The sequence below is a fragment of the Copidosoma floridanum genome, unplaced genomic scaffold (genome assembly GCF_036245765.1).
Source record: "Copidosoma floridanum isolate Cflo_tuat_1 unplaced genomic scaffold, Cflo_Japanese_pri ptg000008l, whole genome shotgun sequence".
Lineage (NCBI taxonomy): Eukaryota > Metazoa > Arthropoda > Insecta > Hymenoptera > Encyrtidae > Copidosoma > Copidosoma floridanum.
The window spans coordinates 2,091,729-2,118,708 of record NW_028321885.1 but is presented as its reverse complement, the minus strand read 5'-3'; the positions used below and the strand labels follow the sequence as shown (position 1 = coordinate 2,118,708).

At 33.2% G+C, this 26,980-nt stretch overlaps 1 protein-coding gene across 1 annotated transcript in view; it reads left to right on the top strand.

Annotated features, from left to right (window-relative positions):
- LOC106644555 (uncharacterized) overlaps positions 1-15,928 on the top strand; it is a 101,268-nt gene extending 85,340 nt beyond the window's left edge. Inside the window, exons 2-3 of the mRNA XM_089589276.1 lie at positions 14,975-15,527; positions 15,897-15,928. Coding sequence (XP_089445402.1) covers positions 14,975-15,527; positions 15,897-15,928 — 585 coding nt within the window. The remainder of the gene's footprint in view (positions 1-14,974; positions 15,528-15,896) is intronic.
- Positions 15,929-26,980: the final 11,052 nt, after the last annotated feature.

The window sequence follows — 26,980 nt, the reverse complement described above, 5'->3', positions numbered from 1 at the left end:
TTACAGCGACCTCCTCGCAGCATAATTGCCTATTTTCCCCCTACCCCCCTCTCAGTAATGGGAGGCCTCCCATCCCTCTTCCCTACCTTCTCCCAAGTGCTAACTGCTCTGAGTAGTGCCCTTTACAGGAGCTGGACGTAAAGCACTATAATATAAAAAAAATATATATATATATATATATATATAGTTATATGTATTTAGGATGTTTATTGCAAAAGAAAGGGAAAATTATCATTCTGTACAAATATTTTTTGAAAAGAGGTTTTTATTCAAATATAACTTTCACCCCGAAATTTTCATCAAATTTACTAGGCTTTCTGTTATTTAAATACTTAAAATATCTTTTTTCCCACTCTTTTATGCTATAAATTAGACACTAAAATAGTAATATTTTGAAGTCTGTACTTTTGTTGATATTTATTTTTTAATTAAAAAAGAAGTATGTACCAAAAATTCTTTGTAAACAAGTTGGGCTTTATAAAGCAGCTGACTTAAGTAAATCATGACAAAGGGCAAAATTTTAAGTTTCTATCATTTAAAAAATATGGGGGCTTAGGTTGATTGTTACATCACAATATTTGGAAAAGAAAATGGACTAAACCTTATACCAACAAATAAAAATTTTCAATATTGTTTCATAAGACATATTACGTACAATCATATACTAGAGATTTACTATCATGTACTCATATTTATATTAATAGTATACATGGTGTCTCACTATTAATTTTTTGGGCGTTATAGAAAGACAGTAAGTTCCTTCTTATTCTATAAATAATTGTGTGTCACATAAAAACCAAATTTGTAATAAATACCAAATCTTTTTTTAAAAACTGTACGCTTTTCGAGAAAAAAGTGGGTCATAGGTTTGTATGATACAATTTTTTCTTTTTTTTAGGTCATACAACCTTCTGTTTGCCAAACGAATTCTCTACCACTTGAGCTACCAAGAAACTGTACACTGACTCGAATCTTATTCTTAGATTAGTTTATATTCCTTATTTTATGAGCTGTCTTTTACCTCTAGCTTGATATATTAGGAAATTACTCTAATACTTGTATGTAAGTTAGAAATTCAAAGACTCTTAGAGTTTTGACAGGTAATACAAATACATTTATTATCGTATCGTTTGGCGTGTACGTAGATGGTGGCACTTTTTAAATAAGCACTGTTTTAGAACCATTCATAGCCGTTTTAATAACAAATATACTTGAGATTTAAAATTCAAATTAACTTTTACTTTACATTTTTCAGAAAATTCCTTATGAAATAAGTAAAAATAAGGAAAGTATCCTTCCTGTGTGCGGATCATACATACAACACTGTTATAACTCTTAAAGTCATTAAATTTCAAACTTACCTACAAGTATTACACTGATTTTCTAATATATCGAGCTAGAGGTGAAAAACAGCTCATGAAACTAAGAATAGGAACTTATGGAAATCTACTATGCGAGTGAATGGTCCCTAGTAGCTCAAGTGGTAGAGTAATTGTCTAGCAAATAAGAGGTTGCGTGTTTGATCCACAACCAGGGAGAACGTTTTTTTCATTCTAACTTATTTCAAAGAGTTTTTTTTGAAAAGTAAGAAACAAAAGTAAATTTTAAATTCAATTCTTGAGTGTATTTGCTATCGAAAGGAGCATGGATGATTTTAAAAGAGTGCTCAAATGAAAAGTGCCATCATCTACATATGTGCCAACTGATACGATGATAAATATGTCAGTAGTACCTAGTACAACTTTTAAGGCCTCCGAATTTTTAACTTACCTGCAAGTATTAGAGTGATATTTCAATAAATTTATTTGTTCAAAGTATCTTAAGTCTACATAAGTTTTCTTACATAAATATGTTAGAGTCCGTAGAAGATAGTAGGGGCTAAGTGATAGGGAATAGTGATAAAAAATATGCTAAAATATGTATCATTTTCTTCAAACATTAAATATGGCTACTTACTTGCATGTACTGTACATATTCAACAATATCTCTATAGACTTCTCCCCCATAATAAGTATTTAAAGCATTTTCTATTTTACCATACCTGATTTTCAAGTATTTACCATATGTATATTTTAATGGGAGTAGAATAAACATAGGTCATGTGTAAAAATCAAGGGTTATAGTATTTAATACCAAAGTGATATAATATTTGATAACTAATAAAATAGAAGGCTACTATGCAAACAGTTTAAAATCACATACTTGAGATAAACTATAACAATAAAGTTAGAAAAAGAAACGATTGCTTTTACTGGAAATAAAAATTACTATCTAGTATATTTAACATAGAAGTTTCTACGAACCCCCAAGTCTTTTTGAAAATGCAAACTATTTTTTATTTTTTCATTACACTACTATGTGCTGAATGTTTTTTAGTTATTTAGCCAATGCAGCTTTGCTTTAAGATGATAGAGGAAAATCGTACATTGACCTTTTCTAGCCTGTCTATGAAAAAGGCCTTTCCAACTCCTTCTACTTTTTCATTGGTGACAATAGTGTTATTATCTTTAACTTTTCAAGTTCTTTTGGAGACCAGTAACTTAACATCTGCATGGTCTTCTACTACTTTACCAAGGGTACTCTGTAGGCCTGCTTAGCTTTCCATGGTAGAATCTTTAAATTCAAATAATAATCATCCCTGCCTTGTCTCGTAGATCAGGAATATACTGACCTTGAACTAAGTGACATCCACGGTTTTAATTTTTTTCAGCACATCCTTATAATTGTTGCCTCCATTCGGACATTTTATGACAAGAACACAAGTATTTTTTGCACCACTTACGTAATTCATTTATTTAGTCTGAGAAGACTGTTCAACGCCCTTTTCACAGCGTGAATACTTTCTGTGATGTACCAAACTAGTTTTTATTCTTCGCAGCAGCCAGGCCTTCCATGATTCGTAAGATTGATAGACCATTAGAGTAATGCTATCATGCGCTACTCCCTACTGTGCTGTCATCCTTTGATAGAGATAGAGCCCCTCTTCGTTATCTGAAAAAAGTTTGACTCTTTTCTCCTTACTCTGTATAGTTTATTGTTATGAGACTATTCTGCAACATAGATAGTATATTGCTAGACACATACCAACTCATTTGGAGCCCCGATCTATGTAAGAAGCTGACGCATCGCCTAAGTCATATCTGATGAACGGCGCTAGACTAGACGCGTAATTCCAAGTATGAACGAGTATTTCAGTGTCAATGTGCTTAAGTGTTCGTAGAATTATGTTTAAGAATACAGGATTCTAGAACAGTGTAAGACAGCATGGTATGCCATTTGTTAAAAAACTCCTTTTTCAACCTAGGCTAGGTTGCAAGCAGTACGGTCTTCGACAAGGTGACGCATACCACGAAAAGGGTCAAGTAACAGTATGATTTTCTATTCTTTTGAAAACTACAAAATTAATTTTTAAGCTTTTGCAGCCTACCCTGTAGGCATGTGCAATACCGAGCAATGCAGCGAGACCTTCTCATCTCATCTCGAAATTTCCAGATCTTCGTTTTGAGATCTCGGTCTTGAAATATTTTTCAAGTCTCGTCTCGTCATGGTCTCATCTTTAAGAAAATTTTCAAGATTTCCCAATTTATTTAGTGGTCTGAAGAAAACTTGAACTATGATCACATACATGTAAGCGTGGATTGCAAAAAATTTTACATGATACAGTTGTATGGGCTTAACCGTTTTTGGTACGCATTACATGTACGTTTACAATTTTTGTGACCACAGTCTTAGGTCGCGTACTGACGGAGATGGTGGGCCGTGAGTTGCATGGTGCTTCATTGCGTTGCTAAGTTTCTCATAGCTTATATAAAATCATCGGAGTGAGAGAAGGTCAAATGACTTCATCTTCCACGCACCCTTCCCTCAATTCAGAATGTCTCATGGGCTTTACACACGACATAAAAAAGCGCAAATGTCAACAAGAGTGCCAAAAAATGGCAAAAATGGCCAAAACATATCTCTTACGTCTAAAAAAATACTGAAGGATGTACATAGAAAAGTGTTGTGTGAAGGAGATGTGCAATTTTAAGACGAAAAAAATCAGCCACGTTGGATTCAGATCGGTTCAGTCGTTTTTTCGGAAATCGCAAAAAACTGCCGTTTTAAGCCATTTCCTCGTAATTCAATAACTCACATTGTATACAATACATAGAGCGAAAATTTTAACACAAGACACATATCACAGCTCTTATCGTACACACAAAGTTTTAGTTCAATGGGTCTTAAACTTTTCGAGAAACGCAGCAAAACCTAAAAAAAGTTCCTCTCGCAAAATATCCGTAAAAAAGTTTTTAGCCAAGATTGGTACATTTCTCAATCGTATTTCACTTCGTCTATATTTACTGTAGAAGTACCTTAAATGCTTTTCATTTTTACTTATTAGAAATATCTTGAAAACTGATTGCAAAAAAAGCACATTTCGTTTTGAAAGCGCTTAAAGAAAACATGCATACAGAAAGTGGGTAAGGCCTCCAGCAGTGGCTAGTTGAGCCACCGATTCCACTGACCCGAGACCAAAAAGCTCGTTTTTGCTATCAATTATGAAGATACTTTTAACTGGTGTAAATGAAAAGCGTTTTAGATAGTTATAATGTGAATATAGGTGAAGCAAAATACGTTTAAAAAATGAACCTATGTTGGATGACAACTTTTGTGGCCCTTTTTCAAGATGTCCTTTTTTTGGTTTTTGCTGTGGTTTGTGATAAGTTTACAACCAATTAGGCTTAAAATTTATGTGTATAATAAGAGCTATAATATGTCACTTGTTATGAAATTTTAGTTCGAAGTATTGTATATAATGCTAGTTATTGAATTTTGAAAAATGTCAGTTTTTTGAGATTTGCGAAAAAACGGCTGAACAGAATTTTCTGGGCCGAGAAACGAAATCTACTATACGTATTCTGTAACACACGTGGCCTACCACCTTTGCCGAGCATATTTCACTCCCTCTCAAAAGTTTAAACGTCCCGTCGATTGCAGATCCATCAAAACGTGGCCTAAGGCTGTGGTCACAAAAATTATAAAAATACATGTAATATATACGAAAAAAAGCGCAAGCTCGTATCATATGAGCATTTTTGCAATCCACATACACATGTATGTGACCACAGTCAGAGTTTTCCGCTCACCACTCAAGAAATTGAAAAATCTCGAAAATCTCCCTCCAAATCACCTGGACTCCTCAAAAAGTTTTGAAGGTCTCGAAAATTTTCTTCGAGACCTTCGAGACTCACAAAAGTATCGTAGGTCTTGAAAAATGTATCTAGAATTGTAAGTCTCGAAGGTTTTCGTGATTTTTTCGAGACTTTGAGACGAGACTGAGATGAGAGGATACGTTGTTGAGTCTCATCTCGTTTGGCCTTGGTCTCGGTATTTTTTTGTGAAGACCATCTCGTCTCGTCTCAAAGTTAGAATCGCACAAGCTTTATATTCTCTTTTTATAAGATTTGGCTCCCAGTAGTTACTTAGTAATTATATCTTTATTGTGTTATGTGGGATTTTTCGTGCGGAAATAAATAGAAGCGTAACTTATTATTAACTTATGCTTTATTAGAATTACTTACATTTGAAAAAAGTTGTGCTTGTCTTCTCGTCTCGTGGACTTCGTCCTTACGCTCTTGCGTCTCTAACCAATCTCCTCGTTCCTTCTCTCTCCCTTTCCTATCACCTCTCTTCTCTATTCCCCTACCTTTCAGGTCCAAGCCAGCAGAGGCGCACGCACGCATAGCTATAGCTATATGCTATCGTACGTAACACGTCCGAGGCCGTGACGCCGATGTCATCGGTGGCGATTTTTTTTTTAATGTGTATGTCTGTGTTATGTTGTATGTGTTGTACAGCATTTTCTGGTTAGAGGAAAGAGGGTGGTTTGAAGCGCTCTATTCCTATTTCCTTTACTGGTTTAATTCGCTGTATTGTGTGTGTATACATTTTTTGTTTATTGTTTGTACGTTTCCCTTCTACAAAAAATTTACTCTAGAATTTGTTTAGTTACTTATATTATATAATCACTTAACTACGTTTTTGCTTTTTATTTATGTACATATGCACTATACAGGGTTATAATAACAACTTATTCTCGCATTGGATGATAATTAATATAATTGTCAGTTTCATATTTTTTTTTTTTTTCATGCCAATGATGTTGAGATTGAAGGTCTTACTGCGTTTATTAAATTTATTTGTCATAAATTTTTTCTTTGTTTTGGTTGCTTAGACAATAATCTCCCTTGTATCAGTACGCCCCTTAGATTTGTCTTGATGCCTTGCTGTAAAATTATTGCTGGTTTTAATGACAAACTATTGTCCAGTGATGTTTCGTTGGCTCTCCAACTGGTGTTCTTTCGCTCGTTACCTGAAATCATTCTATAACAGGTCAGTAGCGGGGCCCCCTGTGGGAACGGCAATTCAATTCGACCATTGTGATAAGAAAGAAAAGGCAAGTTAAGTAAATAATCTTAATCTTTGCACCCAACATAACAGGGCAAAAATAATTTGTTTAATATTTATTATATGCAAATAGATTTAAGGCATGTGACTCTAATGCTTGTCGATAAATTAGAATTCAATACGTCCAATAGGTATACAAGCGAACGTCGATACGCTTTAATCATTGTATCAATAGGCGCATATGTATAGATGGCGGTACTCTTCATACAAGCACTCTCTATTACCATCCATACATGCCGTTTCTCAATATATAAGATATAGAAAATACTTGATAATACAAATCCTCATAATTTCTTTTTCAAGAAATTTTCCTTTGGAGAAATAATTAAGAACGAGAAAAAATCCTCCCTGGGTGCGGATCGAACACACAACCTCCTGTTTACTAGACACTTGCTCTACCACTTGAGCTACCGAGGAGCCGTGCATTCACTTGCACCGTAAGTTTAGATAAGTTCTCGTTCTTAATTCTTAAGCTGTCTTTCACCTAAGCTTGATATTGTAGGCATGTGACTTTAATGCTTGTCGGTAAATAAGAATTCAATACGTCCAATAGGTATACAAGCGAACGTTGATACACTTTAATCATTGTATCAATAGGCGCATATGTATAGATGGCGGTACTCTTCATACAAGCACTCTCTATTGCCATCCATACATGCCCTTTCTTAATATATAAGATATAGAAAACACTTGATAATACAAATGCACATAGTTTCTTTTTTAAGACATTTTCCTTTGGAGAAATATTTAAGAACGAGAAAAAAAGCATGTATGGATGGTAATAGAGAGTGCTTGTATGAAGAGTACCGCCATCTATACATATGCGCCTATTGATACAATGATTAAAGTGTATCGAAGTTCGCTTGTATACCTATTGGACATATTGAATGCTAATATATTTTGCCACTAGGTACTTTTTTTTTTTTAACTCCTTTTACACACATATTTTTCTGGCCTCATGTTTAATTTTTGTTTTTCTGTAATAACTCTTTTTATGGTGGTCAAAATGCTTGTACTGATTTTCTTATTAAATGTAACAGTGCTTTTTTTTTCTTTTTTTTTTCATTGCTTACATTAGTGGACTCTGAAGGATGTGTTGATTGCATACGCAATTCAATCATATACAAAATGTGTATTTTTTCCTTTTCATCCCATGTCAATTAGAAATATTTCTCAGCCATAACACATATTTGCTTCTTTCTCTGATTGGTAACCATGTACGTTGTTGGAAGGGAAAATGTAAAGGTAATTCGTTGGTATTTTGGCGGCAATTCGTTGGTTTTCTTTGGTTTTTAATTTCTGTATGATTCGCAAATGTTTGTTTTTTTTTCACTGGATGCATACTCTTGTCAGGCAATACGAGGGTTTTTAACTTGCCTTTACGTTGTCATTATCAAACTGTTTATTTATTTTTGTTTTTCCTGTCGTGTAACTATTTTGCCATAGTAGTACTAACATTCACTAATAATACTGTATAGTGCTTCAGTAGCAGGGTTGTTCCATTGTTCTGGCAATTTATGTTTTATGTCCACTGTCAATTTGAAGAAATTTTATCACAGGTGTCTGCTTAGGATGTTCTGGCTTCGTTTATGAGACTGATGACTCGTATGACAGTTTGTTTTTTCCATATAATTACGTATGTATGTACATATGTAATGCATGTATATGTTTTTTTTTTTTTTGTTGAGAACTATCCCCTATAGGCTCTGCTATGTTATAATACTGTGCATGTAGATGCTATTGTCATGGTCATGGTAAAGTACTGTCTCAGATTTAATTGTGATTTCGATCACTTATAAAGTGGAATAAACCTTATCTTATGTGGTTTCCAATCCAAATGTGTGTAATTATTTTCCTTGTTCAGCTTTATTTTAGTTTTGTTATGTAACCGAATCTCCAGAACTTCCAGTAGTTGTTGTCATCCTCTGATAACCGTTGATTTTAATAGAAAGTTAGGAATATCAGGATTGGCCATGAATAGAGTACTTTGCAGATTATATCTGAGTGTGCAATTGGTAGAAATTTTTCAATTGCAGCTGTATTTCTTGATAATTAAAATCAAAATAATTTGAAAATAAGATTTTTTTGTTGTTAAAACTTTGCATGTCTCACGTCTTTTAAAATCTACTAATAACACTATTCTGAAGTGCGTCACATTTAATCGTAATTGTACTTGTAAATATTTTTCTGTTTTAATTCCTTTTTTTTTGTATTGTTGATAATGTTATTCTTTTAATCGTTTTTTTTCTTACAGAAACAATAATTTTTATTATTATTTACTTATTCATTATTATTCTTATAACATTTTTTCTATGGTTTTGAGTACAAACATATAATATTCTTATTATAAACAATATTTCTTAATGGTTTTTTTTTTGACAATGCCTTTTTTTTAAGGGTTGCAAAATGTAATACTCTATCTTTTATCCTATTACTCATTTTCCTGTAAGTTGGATGTTGTACAGCCAAAAAATTTCACATAAGTATACTCTTCTCTTCCTTATTTCTTTTCTTTGCCTATATTTTGCGCGTGCGTCCGAAGGCCACAACGAAAAAAAGTTTTTTTTTGTGTTTCATCAATATTGTTCCGTTAGGAAGGGGGGGTGTTAATTGTCTAAATGTCTGTTGGTAACGTAGTTATAAGTTATTTTATAGTTTCTCTTCGTATAATTTGTTGTTCACTCACGGCTCGTCCAAGGGCCACGAATTAAAAAAAACAACCCTTTTTCCTATATAAAACGTTTCTGGTTATCCTGTCTTCCTATACAATATACTATATTGGTATACTATGCTTATTACTCTTATACTCTGTATTGCTTCTGTAATTATTATTATTATTATATTACTATCATTGATATTATTAACAATAGTAATATTGTTATAACTATCGTCGTTGTACTCTCTTAAGATAATGGCTTACAGCCGCTTTAAGGGTCTGGTGGGGGTTGCGGCTCAGGTGGGGGCCTTATGCACTTTTCGTTTGGCTCCCACCCTCTTTCTTCCTCTCTTTCACTCTTTACCTCGCTCTCCGTATCCCATACGTCCTCTTCATCGTTCTCTTCATCTTGTTTGTTTACGGCTTGGTCGTTGCTATCTTCTTCAAAATTTCCTTTTGTGTTATCTCGAGGTTTCTGGGTATTGAAATCGTCGTTTTGATTCTTATTATTATGTTTGGGTGAGTAATCGCCAGTAGTTTCTTTTACGAGGGCTTGATAGTATTGGATTCCGAGATGCATGTGTTTAAATTCTGCATCTTCCCCCCCTTGAATTGTTGGTATATTATTTTATCGGATGATACTTGTAGGTGTATGCATATGTTTGCTTCATATTGTTGTGAAAATGTAAAAGCACATTCTTTGTCACCAAATTAATGGCTGTTATTTAATATTTTTTTAGCTCCTTACATTTATTCATCCATTCTGACCCGCATAAAATTTCTCTGAGCTCGTCTGTTGATTCTGTCAATCCGTACAGAAGTTTTGGGCAGTGAAAAAGACAACATTTGTCTCTAGGGACATTGATCATTATTAGCTGTCTATGAGGTTCTGCGCATTGGGTCCCCGATACTCAAATCTTTGCAACCTCTTCCTTGTTTATTGCGGTTGGTGTGTTATTGCTTTCCCATACATCGATTCTTATGCCTTTTTTTTCTTCGATGTCCTTCTTCTCAACGTCAATTGAGAATTTGGCTCGAGATCGATTGATTGATTCATCAAATATTGACCTTGTATTGCTAATTTGGCCCTTGTTATTATTATACTTATTGTTTATACCATTGGGTTTTTGTGTATCTGGTAGTTATTGGCTCGCATGTTTGTTCGGTGCCGTCCGGCTTTGTTCGGTCTTTTTTGTCCCCCGCTCATCTGCTTTCTGTCTAAATTTGTCTCTACTCTCTCTCTGGTCATGTACCCCTCCTTTATTTTCCGATTTCTCTTCACTTCCCTTGTCTCTGTTAGGTGTTTTTGCTGCTGCCGTTTCCCCTATTGCCTTCCCAGCTTTCCGCTCTTTTTTCTGCCTCGCTATTCTGCGCTATCTGGTAACCCAAATGTTTTTCTTACTCGGTTTCCCTCTGTGTTACTGCCGGTGTATCACAATACGCGACAATAATTTCCTTTGAGTTGTGCGGTTGCTCGGCAATGATAGAAAAATCTGCAATTTTTCTATGTAGAGTATCTAACTGTCGTTTACGGGTTCTGTGTTGTGTTTTCTCTGTTACACTCTTATTGATAAATGGTGTGCTCGTCGTTTTTCTCCCTTTTTCCATGTTTTTCTCTTTGTGTGTACGTGTACGCCAGTTCATCGTCCACTGGTCCTTGCAACAAAATTTCTTCTTTGTCGTTTACCGTTGTAAGGATGTTTTTATCTGTCTTATCTTTTAGTTTTTTCGTGATTTCCCGTTCCGATCCTGTGTCTCTACTACTGCAACTGCGGGTACTTGATACCTGTTCGCTTCCTCTTAGTTTTCGCGTACGCATTTTATCTATTCGTGCTGGTCGTGCATTTATGTCTTCGTGATTGTCCTTTTTCTTTTTTTCCGCAAGCTCATACAGCTCCTGGCGTGATGGTTCTGAGTCTTCTTTCCCTTCTTTGAATACTGGATTGTGAGAAAGAGCATCCAGTGCTTTATTTTTCTGTCCAGGTCTATAGACAACGTTGAACTCATATCCATGGAGTTCTGCTTTCAATCTTGTAAATCTTAAGTCCAGTTTCTTCAATGTGTGAAAATGTTGTAGTGGTTCATGGTCAGTAATGACTATAAATTTACAACCAAACAAATATGGCCTGAACTGCTCCTTGGCGTACACTATCGCCAATGATTCCTTGTCTTATGTCGGATATCGTAATTCACTGCCCTTCAAGCATCTGGATGCATTTTCACAAGAGTGATCTTTACCTATTTCTCCCTGGCTTAAAATTGCTCCGATGGCGTAGTCACATGCGTCAAATGTTACGATGAAAGGCTCGTTTAAATCTGGAGCCTTTAGCACTGCTCACTGCACAAAACGTTTTTAAGTTTTATAAATGCATGTTTTTGTTCTTCTTCCCATTCAAATTTGGCTGTTTTTCTTGTCAGCTTTGAGAAAGGTTGGGCTATTTTCGCATAATCCTTGATGAAGCGTCGATAGTCCGGATTTGTTTTGATCTGACCGTTGCCTACAATATGACTAAGCCCTTTGGCTTCCTTTCTAAGGAATTGGCATTTTCTTGGTTCTATTGTGAGGTCTGCATCGGCTAGCCGTTTTATGAGAATTTTAAATCTTATCTTGTTTTATTTTGAGTTTCCTGCGAACACCATGTTGTCATCCATATATACCTCTGTCTCGCGTTCTTGTAAGCCTGCTACTGCGAGTGTTATCACTCGCATGAATGTACTTGGCAAGTCCATGCATCCCATTGGTATTCGTTTATATTGGTGATGTCCGTTTGGTCCTGAGAACGCGGTTTCATGAGCATCCTCCTCGTGAATCTCTACTTGGAAAAACCCGCTCTTCAGATCTACCACGATTATATATTTAGCAGCTGCTAAATTTTTCAAACTTTTATTCTGGAATGGCAGTGGATAGCACTCACCGACTGTTAGTTCGTTCAATAGCCGAAAATCTGTTACGACTTTCCAGCGTTTTTCTTCGTTTGGTCTGACGTTTCTTGGGACAATTCACATATTTAAGTTGTATGGGGATGTCGGGGTTCAATTATTTGTTGCTGCAGTATGTTTATCTATTTCTACTTGCATCTGTCCCTTTAGTTTTATTGGATAGCATACCCTTGTGGCAACTATTGGCTTCTCTGTTGCCTTTGTTATTCAATGCTTAAGTAACTTTGTAGCCTTTAGTGGCTCGCCAGTGCCGTCAGGGCAAAATACGAACGGATTGTACTCTATGAGATCCCGGATGTGGTTTAATTCCTTTATGTTGCAGCCAGATGTATTAACGAATTCCATTATTTTGCTTATCTTACGTTTTGTTTATCTTGTGATACCTGCACAGGTGGATCATTTGCTTTTATGTCTGGGTTTTGAGTTTTCTTATTCGCTGCGTCTGCTTCCAATTTCATACATACTTTTGTAGCATACTCCTCGTATTCATTGCAATATGAGCAATATTGATAGTTCCTGTTTTTTTATTTGTATCTGTTGTGTCGCATACTTCTGCTTGCTCATGGCTGCGCACACGATCGTCCGTATCACTCGTTTTTGCTCTCGCTCGGTATACTTGGGCCTCGACTTGTGCCGGCATTATTTCTCGTAGGCTTGAGTCGCTTTCCATTTTCAGTGCGGCTACTATAGCTTCACCTTACATTTTCGGGTTAAGGCATGTTACCCTAATGTTGTAAGGCGATTGTATCCCGTACGCGTATTGCTTTATGGCTTCTTTTTCAGCGCTCCTTTAATGTATGTCATTGCCCAGGTGATAGTGTCGTATCCGAATCGTATAGGGTTGTTATTCTATCGTACAATTTTTAAACGCGCTTGCTGTAGTCCTCTACTAATTCCCCTCTGTATTGTTTCACTACTTTTAATTTTGCCAATAACATTTTAATGCTTCCAATGCTGTTATATCTATTTTTTAATTCTACCAAGAATTCCTCTACGGATAAGAATTGTGCCAGGCACTGTTTGAATTCGGCTGCTGTTTCTTTCAGATTATTAGCTAGTAAGCCTAAAAAAAAATTTTCATACACGGGGCTACTGTCCACGATACCACTCTTACCATTTGTTTAAAAAGGGGTAGTTTAACAGAATCGCCGTTAAATATCGGTATGTTTGCTGCTAGGTGCCTTAGTGATGACAACGTGTTCTGAATTGGGCGTTTGTAATTAAAATTTCCTGTGTCATGTGGGAGTACTATAAATCGGTCTTGAGCGTTTAAATAATTTCAATTTGCCCAAACTGACTCGTCTTCTTCTGCAGAATGAAGCGGTGCCACTGTGTTCTGTCTATAATGATTATTGTCGTGGTTAATATTGTGAGTGACGCCATCGTTCTCGATTTTTTGCTCACCTTGAGATACTGGGGTTCACATTTGTGTTTGACGCCGTGTAACTTCTCTTTCCGTCTGTTATAATAATGGATGTTTTGGTTGTGTAAGTGTAGGTATTTGATATGTATATTGTTGCACCGCTTGTGCAGCTGCTTCTCTTATTATATCGTGTAGATTTGTGTCGTGTTTGGCTTGTGTTTTATCACTAGGTGGATTAGTGACTCGTTAATTCATGTTATTTGTCGCATTTTCACGTTCGGTGTAGGAAGTTGATTTTTCAAATAAGGGGGGTCTATGTGTTTCTGTGTGGGATGGTGCATCAATTTCATTACCGCTTATGTCTTGTCTATGAGATAACTGTCCGCGTTTTATGCTTGGCGTTAATTTCCTTAAAATTTTCATCATAAAAAGCTTTCATTTTTTGCTGGCCTTCAGCCACTCTGTGCATGATTCCGAATCATCTTCTAGGTTAATTTGTATTATTTCGTTATCTGCGTCAATTGGTCCTGAATTATAAATATCTGTGCACCTAACGACTTCCTGTTCTCCCCTGCCCAGTGTATCATTTATTTCTACGTCACTCATAGTATTGCTCTTTAGTCTCTTTTTTTTTGTAGTTCGTCTTGTGCTGTTTCAGTTCGTATATACATTTTTTTCTAATCGTAGGACGCTGTCGTTTCTGTATATTTTGTGTTAGCCTGATAGATACGTGCACTCTATTGAGTGTTAGTCGATATTCTTTTCTTCGTTTTTGTTTTCGGTTAGCTACTCCTTGTATTTATTAATTAACTTAAAAAATTTTGTATGGGGTGTTTGTCGTTTGTATATCGGTTATATATTTCTGCATGCAATTACGGGTTGCTATTTAAGGTCGTTGGATATTGTGATTTAGAAATAACATCGATACATAAGTTTTTTTCTTTTAAATGCGTATTTCCCTCGGGGGATATAAGTATAGTATATACAAGTAGTGAAAATTTACTAACCAGAAAAAAAAATGAAAATTAAAAATTTAAGATAATGAATAAACTTAAATAAATTATAAGGATTACATCAATTGAGAATTTAGTATTATTATTACTAATTTTGTAACTATATTTTTTATCTTTATTGTTATATTTTCTTATAATGATTTCTTTTATTCAGTTTATCAATCGTAGGGAAACTTTTTTTGTTATGAAAAATTTATTGTTGAGACCTGATCAGACAAGTTAAGTATGCTGTAGTTTTTTGAGACAAATTAATAATATAAAAAATATATCTTAGCTGAAAATAATGCAGAAACTTTTGGTTTTAAACAATACTGATATTTTTGTGTTTTGAATTATCATTAGAACAAATGGAATCAAAGTTGTATTTGTCTTAACAATCAGCTTAATAGTTATGATTTTATTTTTGTTATTCGATTTCCACTACTGACTACTTTCAGAACTTCATGTATTTTTCACTACAATAATCTGTCTTGAAATAAAAGCGTCAAAGTTTTAGTGAAAAACCTTTGAATGTACAGAAAACTATATTTACAAATTTATTTACTATTATAGGTAGAATACAACAGAGTGCCGCAGTTCAGTGAACAGTGGGATCAATTGCAGCGAGAGTTTTCTTGTTGTGGAGTAACAGGCCCACCAGATTTTGATAATCAGTGGCCCCAAAGTTGCTGCTCAACGGAAAACAGTATTAATTCAAGCTTAGAAGACAGTCTTATATCCAGTAATACTCTGAAAAATAACGTTAGCAATCTGGCTTTACTAAGACCTTGTTTAGATCCTTACACTCAAGGCTGCGATAATCAGTTAACTATTTGGTTGAAAAAAACAGCTGATCTCCTCTTTATTCTTGGTTTTTGTGTTATCGCTTTTATGAAGCTATGTTTTCTAGGGATATTGCGCTTTGAAATTCGTGAAATGATACAAAAAATTCAGATGATGAAAGAACCATTATCCTCAAACGTTCCACCTCCTCAAATTTCTTATCCACAGTTGAGAAATCATCAGTTACTACAACAACACAAACAGCCAAATGAAATAGCTGTAAATTATGAAAGTATAAAGAAAAAGAAGCTTATTCCCGTTGTAACTACAAATATGTCTTTAGGTAAGTTTCTTTTTGTCTTTTCAAAATACTACATCATATTTTAGTATCATTTTATACAGATACATTTATAAAATTTGCTAACTCAGAACTGATTGTTAATAACAATCATGCGTGTTCATTAGAATCATTAAAAAAAGTATAAATAAATTTCAATTGACAACAATTTATAGAGTGAGCCTACATAAGGTAATCTAAGAACAAGGCTTGTGGTTACTCTGAATCTAATTTAGGACTTTTGATAAGTTGAAAGCAGATCCTAGATTCTCGGACCCACTTTTAACTATTGTTATGTTGGCGCAACGTATTGTTTATGCCTATGCATGTGCTTAATAGCAAGAAATCTACACAAAACTGTACGTTGAGTTGTAGGGTACGGTAACCAAGACATTGGTGCACTCTGAGTCTTACGTTGGAGATGACTGACCTTCATTTTCAGATGCCTTCTAAAAGCTAATATTTTAAATAGTGGTTTGTGCTACTAAAATCACGTTCCCAAAATATGTATTTATTTAATGCACCAAAATATCTAACTACTGTTTCTGCCATCTAGAGAAGTAAAACAAAATTAAAACGCAGTCCACTTACTCTTATTTCTTAATTTATCAGCCAGTGAGTAAGTCAAGTCCGCTAACAGCCAGGTAGCTAAGGGGCTCCCTGTAGTTTAGAAAAAGTATACAATTTTTGCTTTTACTTAACCGTTACACAACTTGAGACACAGTAGCCTCATAGTAATTGTGTAGTAAATTAAATGGCTTCTATCAAGTCCACCATTGGAAGTAAAAATAAAAGCTCTCTTATAATGGACCATGAGATAGCAGAAAGATGGACTCTGACTACGAACTTTACTATTCAAGAGATGATTAACGTTTTTTGGGTATTATGAGTTATTGGTCTTGGTCACCTGCTGGCCTGAAATGACACAGAAAAGTTTGCCAGGGTCAAGAAAATCCTATAGTAACGACAATAGCTATGACCTAATTAGTGAAAACTGATCTAGTTAAGTCAATAAAAATCAGTACTTCTCACATATCTAGCTTGCTTATCTACATACATCAAAAGAAGTAAAGGAAATTCTATCACTTATGTCCTCCCTTATGTTTGACATTTAAGATTTTACGAACACTTTCAATATACCAGTACCAACGTTAATGTAAATTTTTATTTACGTTTAAATACAAATTACTTAGATAAATGAACAACTTTTAAAATGCGGCAGAAAATTGAGTTAAACTGAAAGTAATAAAATAGCCTAATCAAAAGGCAGTAGTTGTGGCTGCAGCCTTCTTCACACTTTGTCTAGGCTTTGAACTGGTGATATAAAAATACCTAAACACTACAAATTTCACGTATTTCTCTATACATACGTACTTCATAATACTTGAAAACTTTTGATGGTTTGAACAATAAATCTCATTTTGAACACTCACACTTTAAAATGATTAATACTTTTTTGTAGGACTCATGACACTTTTATTATTATGACAATAATATTAATATAAAGAAGATAGAAAAAATGATGCTGCGCTTGTCACAAGCTCTTGGCTTCTCTTACTTGTAAACATGACAAGATTTAAGAGCAGTTTTACATGAACGCATTGTTAGAAAAATCATTTTAAATGTTAGTTACATTTTAGCCAACTTGTTTTTTACTTGTAGTTATCAAAGAAGAGCTAAGCTGTCTATGCCCTGATGATTTAAATATTTAATTAACTATGTTAAAAGCAGCAGTACAAATACCCTAACTAAATTGCCAAAGAAGGTAAAGTGATACATAAGATTTTCTTCTCCGTGTTCCGTTACATATTGAAAAAGTGACAAAATTCCTTGTGATTGCAAAATTGGGCTATTATAGGCAAGTTATAAAATTAGTAGAAAAATGATGAATAACTCGATGAGTCATACATATGCTCAAATAAATAGTAAATGATTCCTTGAAAGATGAATACCATTCCTTTACTACATTTACGCATTAACATTTTTATGTATAGCTGTTGCTTACAATAGATTTCACGCATTGAGCTGATATGTCTTTATTTTATTATTTAACTTAAATACTTTTCAGTTCTATTACAGTGTAAAGATTTTAATTTTCAATTATTTGTAGAGTTGGTTACATTTATCAGCGTTACTGTTCTCAGTTCAATTCTTGCATCCATTAGTTTTTTCGAGTTTTTCAACTTTTTTGTATGAAAAAACATTAAGTTTGCTCTTTATTTCGAGTTAGTATAAGCCAGCGTCCATAGGCTTAAGTCGTGTTTGATGGTAACATAATAATTGTGAGTAAACTTGCAAGTAGATGTACATGGGTTTATGCTTTTTGTGTTTTTTGTAATCTGTCTGAAAAAAATCCAAAGCCAAATTTAAAAAAAAAAAACTAACTAAGACCTAGGAATACGTTCCTAAGATAACACTTTATTCCAATAAATATTCAACACAAAATACTTATTACTTCGTAATGATAAAACCAAATACTGTTACACATCTGTATGTTACATCCCAAGTTGATACAGACGAATCATATTATAAGTAACAATGCACTTTATCCATCAAATTCATCTAAGACGTATTATGTAAATGTACAAATACACAGGCTTATATGACGATTGGAGCTTGTACATCACTTATTTGTGTGTATGTATGTTAGCTTTAAGGTGAATATTTCTTAATATGCTGACATATAACGTGATCAGCCTTATTCTAAGTAGGCATGTATGTATTGAAGTTGTACGTTAAATATATGAATGCATAGATCGTATTGAATGTACAAATGAATAGGTTACTTGCGCATCAATTGTCCATTTTTAATAATGTATACTTATATAAGAATGATAATTAATACATTATTTCAACACATTCAAAATTTATTGTAAAATCCTTAAAAAATTAGATGCGAAAACTGTAAGCTTGATTGCCACACTAAAATTTTTATTAAGTGTTTTTTTTTATTGTTGATGCAAGCTTGCGTCATCACTAATCCAAAAGTCTCAATCACCCTTGTCAGAAAAATATGATTGGTACTATTATATTGTTAATTCCTAATACATGAAATCATAACATAAAATGTTATCATGCACGTTAACTGTTTTGCTGTTAACGCAGTCTGCAAAAATATCGCTCATTGGTTCACCTGATTCAACCAAAAACCTCTTTTACTCACTTTGGCGCTATAAAAACGAACCACAAATAAGAAAAATCGCTTTTTTCCCTTGTCACTTATCCTCTAAAGCTTTATTCAACTTTTGACTTCCACAACTTTGACGTACCTTATACACGTAAGGCATAACGTATTGGTTGAAAATACTCGGGTGTATTTTAAGGACATCAATAGTATCAGACTACGCTTAGGAGCAAGGTATTACCAAGGAGGCCCGCTGAAAGTGGTTCCAGAGATATCATAGAAAACAGAAACTGCAACATCTTTCCAGCCACGAACTCCTTCCTGTACTTTGAGGGAGCACTGAAAATTGCTGCACAAAGCATGAAGGGATTTCAAAGCAGCCATATTAACAATCAGTGATAAATGTAAATTATTAATCATTAGTATAGTTAATACCAAACCTTGTTTAAGTGATTATATTTTAAAGAATAAATTATTTTACATTGTTTTACTGTAAAAAAACTTTAATTAAAATTATCCGTATCATTTAAATAAAAATGTTCACCCAACTAAAAAGAATACATAAAGCTCACAAGCTGAGACGCACGAATGACACTTAAATAAGACGGTTAATACCATACTCTAAACAAGTCTGGTTACAACGTATATAACCCCAAAAATATAAGTACCCTTGACATTCATACCAACCTCGATCTACTCTTTCTATTACACAGTACAAAAAATGTTACTAATAGTAGAATATGCTATTACAACCCTAGTTCTGACGTTGAGACTTGGTTAGACACGTTTGATTTAGAATATTAAAGGATACCTTATCATAATGTGTGACTCAAAAATAATAGAAAATAACTTGATATTGTGCATGTCACTGAACTATATTACTGAGCAAAGTATAGTAGCTCAGTATCCATGAAAAAATATACACTGGTACGCTTCCAACTACAGTAATATTTAGTTAGCAAATATCAAGTAGTTAAAATTTTTTATTTATTTTCAAAACGACATTCATATATATATATATACATATAAATATATATATATATAAATATATATATATATTTATATATATATATATATATATATATATATATATATATATATATATATATATATATTTAATAGCTAAAAGTAGTACACCTAAATTAAATATGTTTGTAGGTTTAACATGAGTATGAAATTTAATAATTAATACACTACATTTAACTACTTATATTATTATTTATTGTTCTATTCCCATGCTTATAGCTTAGCTTACAATACTACTAGAACAAAAACTTATAGGACTTTAAGCTGCTTTATTCTAATATGTAAGTTAACTATTATCACATTTTGATATTAATATATAGTGATGATGAAATATTTAAAAAGTTAGAACACGAGCGACTGAACTTACCAAATATAGAAAGATCAATTTCCTTCTTGATATTAAATTGAATTGAATGACGTTTCGTAAGGATTATTTTAACAGACACAATTGGTCCCTTGTAATAATGAACTGTCTAACCTGGAAAGAAGGTGTGACATTCCATGTTATAAACTTATTATTTACAACTTTAAAACACAGAGCTTTATTTTAAAATTGTAAAAAGTAAAAGCTCAGCGATCTTTAACCGTCGAGCAGTACACATGCTTCTGCAATCACATGACATATGACTTACTTCTTTTGGAATAAGCTACCATCACAAAACTTGGACTACGCGTGCATCCTTCAAATAATCTTATGAAGCATTCACCTAACACTGTTCATTCGCACTCGTGCATCCCAGAATGTAAATAATCAATAATTTCGACATTCTATACTGCGTATATTCACAAGGAATAACATACACAATTTCGATTACGTTAAATCAAAGAGATCAGGAGTCTTAACCATCAATTACTGACTAATTATAGCTCCACGACTGTGCTCGTGTCAATTAAGAGTAATAAGGTTAAGCTCTGACTGTTCGTTCGTATCAACAACCTGACGTGTCCTCGCTAAATGCAAGAGTATAAAAAGTACTTGCACATAACAATATTCGCCTTTTCTCTTTCACCAAGTGTTCAAAAGTAACTATAAAGATTAGGGAGAGTTATGTTGCACCTTTTAAGCACATGTAGAATTTAGTTCGGTGATCAAGCTACGTGTTAGAAGCGTGCATTTCAAGAAAATGTAAGACTTACATCGGTGCCAAAGCTGTGTGGGGAAAGCTCTTGCAAACCAGACCACTGTAGACTCGCCTTAAAAGTGAATCAAGGAGGAACAAGAAGGAAAGGACCGTTGATTTGGGTTCCGACGTTAAAAGCAGTAGCCTTATTGTTGTTATCACCACGAGTGCTCTCGTGTAGAATTAGGATCATCATTGCAGTCAACCTTGTAAGATCTTATGACTGTGTGCGAGCCAACAGTGGTAAGCCAACAATCATACAAGTATGTTAAGTTAAGAAAAACTATAGATTGTATAAACATTGTTGAAGAAAATCTCAAACTTCACAATTTATACTATTTGTAATGTCAACTATTTCCAGCTTTTCTACATTTGTTAAATCATCAGATGAAGCATAACTTGGTTATTGATTAAATTTACTTTTTCAATTCAAAAGTATCCTAATTACTAAATTATATGAAGTATTCCAAGATTCAAGATTCTCCTTGATAGAAGCATCATTCTTATTTAGTAAATAAATTGAATATCGAGGAAAAATTAAAAAGACATCGTATGACAAAGACCTTTACAAGGACGTTAGATAAAAAAATGAATGCGATACGCTGCTACTGCATTACGTTAAATTTAAATTTAAGCAGTAAATCAACACCCACTCGTGTACGATATACTCACACCACTTTATACATTTTACTTCGTTGAAACCCAATACTACAACGCTGAGTCAACGATATAAAAGAAAAGTATACTATAAGTAAAAGCAAATAAGGCCTTTCGGCCAATGGCTGGTGCCTAACAAACAAAAGTTAAATTTATTTGTTTGTAGAACGAATCTATGAGTTCCACTCTTTGCTTATAGAAGTTTAGACATAACAAAGGTTCACAATGTATGTAAAAAAGGCCTTCACAATATACAGTTATGAATGAAATCATAATTCTTATTTCCTTCTCAGTATGACTGTGGTAGCGTTTAATAAAATCTGTATGAAAAAGGAAAAGATAATTCAATCTGCTTTTTTCTACCATGGCAACTGTGTGATAGTCGTTAGAGTGATTTTTATTATAGAGTACTAACGGTGTTTAAAAATACACTTTAATTATTTAGTCAATTTTAGATGCTTCCATTAGTGAAAACAGTTTTTACTTTTTTTTGCTCAAGTCGTATCTTATTTATTCTACTAAACAATTAAAAATAAGTATATTTTGCCTGCTTTCAATAGAACATGCATTTATAAGACAACAGTATGGATATGCTTACAAGAGAAACACATAGTTTAAAAATGTATTAGAAGGTATAAGCAATATAAAGCATAACCACTACCCAAGTTAAATAAGCGTTTTATCTGGACTTTTTTTGATATATATTTGAGGGGATATTATGAAGAAAATGATTTTTTTCAAATCTGACCTCAATGAAAAAGCAATGATTGTTATTTCTAGTTTCTTCTGATCATAACAGTATACTGGCAAATCTTAGAAAAGGAATAACTTAAGCATTAGGCACTTTGCGAAGTGGAACGTCACAGTCGTACATATCTTTTCCTAAAATCAAATATGGCAACAGTTTAAAATATTGTTTATCTAACTATTATAATTAGACAAGTAGCTGGAATATGATATAAGCAAAAACAAAACATACTGTTTTATTTGTAGGGACTTAGTCAAGGGAAACATTCGTGACCAACATGAAATGTTTGTAAAAACTGGTTTTAACAATGGAAAAAATCTGGAAGATGTTTTGAAACAGCGCAATGCAAACTCGCTTCATTTTGAATGTTCTTTTAAGTATGTATCCTACCAAAAATCTCTTTATAGTAAAGATTTTCATCAGCAAATTCTCACTTAAGGTGGCTTGGGAGATTTTTACCAGCTTGATCAAAACCTCTGAAATTCTGAAATTATGTCAATAAAGTATACCAAATTAATTCGTGATAGTAAAACACTGGGGTGAATGACTTAATTTTTTTTCAAATCACTACTGAAAATTTACCAGTTTAATACTGACTCTTATGGACAGTGGTCATAAAATCAGCTGTATCTTCGAAAATCTTAGATTAACGTCAAAAATTTGAAATAGTTTTTGTTCTTGTTTTTACAAAGAATCTAATAAATTCTTAAAAATATAGGGTCAACAACTTAACTTAAGAGAAAATCAGAAGAAAAGTATAAAATAATTATCTGGCTTGCTGCGCAACATGTCCTAATTTTCACAATTATAATTTCACGGTACTTTTCTGGTGATTTCTTGATCTTGTACTTTGGTTTTATCGAAATAACCATATTTATTAAAAAATTGACCGTTCAAAAGCGTTGATTTTTCAGGGGCCCTTATGGCACCCTACCCTAAGTATGGTACTAACGGCTTAAGCCACCTTAACAGGAGAAAACCGTAATCCAAAATAGAGAAAACTTATTAAAACTGGTCGATGTGCTACTCACCCTTGTTATTCAAGGTTTGATTCTAAGATAAGGTTACCAGATATTCTAATTTTTCGTGACATATGCTAATTTTGCTTTAACTGACCTAATGCCCAGAATTTCTTCCAAAAACACGCAAAAATGTCCTAAATTTTGATGAAACTAGTATTTTCAAAATATTTTGAGCAGAAAACTTTTCGTTTGTCTGCAACTGAAGTTGTATACTGAACTCACTTAAACTCAAGAAGAATCAATGTTATAAGTGATAAATGAAACAAGCCCTTAATAAGTGTGGATAGTAATAATCAGATTATAAGTTTCTTAAACGAACCTTCAGTAAGTATAAATGATAATAATCCGGTTATTAGTTTCTAGGAATGAACTTTCAGTTAGTATGAATTATAATAATAAAATTACCAGTTTCTAGAAATAAATATTTAGTAAGTATCAATATTAGTTTTCATTGTACATGCTCGAATGTATTTATACAGTTGTATGTCGCATTTATAGTCATACTGGACGGTATGTATAAAGTTACAAAGTCTATCTCGATAGTAGTTTTCAATTCATTTTGTTTTCTCGTGCTCAGTATTAAAGGTTTCCATAAGGTTTTTTAAGATTTTCATCAATTTTTCTAGATATTATCATGCCTAAATAAAGGTATGCGTTAAATGTAGAACTTGCAAAAAAGTACTTGTGCTTCAGTAAAGTAAGAGATCAAACGCAAGCATCTTGTAATTAGTGTGGCTCATGTATATATACTCCTTGTAGTAGTTTATCTCTTTTTTTTTCCCTTTTTTTCTATTAATTGAATTATAGATACTCACACTTGGGGTGAATATGCTATTAAAAATAATTTATATTGTTTGTAACAATTTCCACTCAATTGCATAACTTCTACGAAAACGTTGACGCTCGTAGTCAATGGAGCACAAAATATTTAATTTTTTTATCTTTAAGTGATAGCATGTATTTGATTTTTTTGTATGTAATATGATAACCAGCATATGAGCTGAAATGCAGATAATTTTTGATATTTTTTGCATTTCTACATCAATTTTAATGTTAGAATTTAAGTAAGTAAGTTAAGTAAGTATAAAGAGAAAAAAATACAGGAATAGGGGAGGGTGGGGTGGCCATGGCACTCTAACTTCAATCAAATGTACAAGTAACATTAAAGATGAATTCAATATTTCAAAAAGAAAAACAAAAAGAAAAATTAAGGTAGAATCGTAATTCACAGTCAAACAATTTTATTTCTTACATTATTGTCAACAAATAAACTAAAAAAAATATTCTTTGAAAACGCTCCACCTGCCCTACCGTCAGTCGGGTGGGGAGTGGCACCCAGTGGGGCAGGCTTAGCACGGTCGCAATATCTCATTTTTATATTGAAATTTTTATGGCATTTTTCTTTCTGTTTTGATTAAGTAAACATCGAAGGGTTGTAATAAATTTGTTAGTTATATTAAAAATTTTTTTTTTTATTACAGAAAATATTTAACAAAACTTAAAGTATTACTAAAGCATACCGACTTATGTGTAATTAATTGCTAAATCACAATATAATACTTCTTGTTGCCTTATTTAAAATTATTGCACTCACGAATTCTTGATTAAAGGATCTCTTTGATAAATCTTATCTGTCGATAATTTACCTACAAGTACTTAAGTATTGCACTTCTATTTTGTGGACTGTTTACATCAGGTTTATAGGTAGATATACCTATACGTAACAGAATAGGTTAGGCGCAGTCAGCTGATAAAGTGCAGCAAATATATACCGCAGCTGCTGACCGTGCTCCACCTGCCCTACCCTCGATGCTACGCCTGCCCCATTTTAACGAGGTTTTATATTGTTTATAACATTGTTTAGATAAATTAAAAAAAAAAATTGTGCTTTGAAGCTGAAGACGTAAGCTATTAAATGCACCCATTTTCTAAAAAAAAATCTATTATTTTTAAGATGTTTCAAGCCAATGAAAAATGAAGCCAACTTTTTCTCAGCAGTGAAATTTTCAAAATTACATTATAAATTGGAAACGTAATTTTTCGACAAAGAAAGCATAGAGGATAGTGGGATAAATATTTCTTATTACATTTATGGCAAAATTCAATTTTTGAAGTCTATGATTATTGACATTTTGAGGGTGCCATTCTGAGCCGCCGTGCTCTGCCTGTTCCACCCTCCCTTATAAGATAATGTTTGGAAAGACATTTTACATAATTAATTGACTGTCCTTAATGATTCTCGCGGACGAATAATAATTTTTAATGAATCAACAAAGCTTAGGGCAATGCATTAAGTCATTGTATTTATGAATATATCATATATTTGTATGCATTCTACATATATAAATTCAATTCTATAAGTTAAGATATTTTATAGGATAAATTAATTACTGATGGAATTTTCTGCATGATTATTTTTAAATGTAAAGTGTGTCTATTTGCTTTATAGGCAGTCTGGAAGAATAGACTGATAACGATGCGTGATACGTAGTAATGATGTTTGGGGGCATGAAGGAACTGAATGTGGGACAACCAAATTTTTCCACAACGTCAAAATCACGCATAAAACAGACGAATTTAACATCATTTTGTGGTACCCATTGCTTGGCACATTATAATAGTGTGGGGATCGTGGAGGAGCTGGGGGGAGGGGCCTAAACAACCTGTGGGGGCGTTAAAAGACGTGGGGGCCTGAATGTAGGGCTATATAATTTTAACTATCTCTTACATAAACAACGATCGAATTTCACATTGTTTTGTGGTAGAGCTATTCATAACAAAGCTTTTTTTGTAAGGGGCTATGGGAGCGTGGAGATTGTGACTGCCCCTAATAAAGCAACTATGTAGTGTAGTGATATACTATTTATGTTTCTCCCTATATTATATAGTTATTTGTGTGGGGCATTCCGCATATCTGACCACACCCCTCCGACAACCCCCCACAGCAGCCCCTCCACAACTGCCATACATATGAGCTAAAATTTGACTGTGTTAACCGTTAATTTGACATTTTTACCTTTTTCCCAAACCCTCTTACAGCCCCCCACATCTTACCATACCATTTTTCTTGGTAAAGATAAAAAAAAAAATTGTCATCTATTTTTTCACACCACTGAAGAGGAAAATAGACGGACTTTATACGTATTAATAATATATAGAACTCATGTTTAACTATAAAATAATATTAATAAATAACTCATTGTAATATAATCATCAAGAAATTGTTTCAATTCATAAATAAGTATACAGTTGTTGGTGCATTTAACTTCTTTTTTGTCACTATTATCTCAGAATAATGTAACACGTACTATTTCTCACATGTACATGTATGACATGATACAAATATATATGTACAAATAAAAAGGTAACATTATTATTAAATAATGATAACTATAAAGGTACTACCAAATTTGAAGAGATTAAGTTAATAACCTACTTCATTCAGCAATAACATAACCCCAAAGAGACAAGACTTTCAGTACCCAATTTTAAATAAAAAAAATAACCAACAGCATTTATATATTCTATAAATTCATACATTTATTGTTTCATTAATAATTGTAATAAATAATATCTTTTTCAAAAAATGTATACTAAGCTTACAATTGTTCTTACAGTAAGCTTTTCTATTATAATATTATATTACAATAAATTTTGTTATAAGAATAACAGATTCTTTACTCTGGAAAATGAAAGATTAAATTTTTTTAACAAAAAAGTATCATTATGAAAAAAGAATACATCAAGTGATGTATTACTGT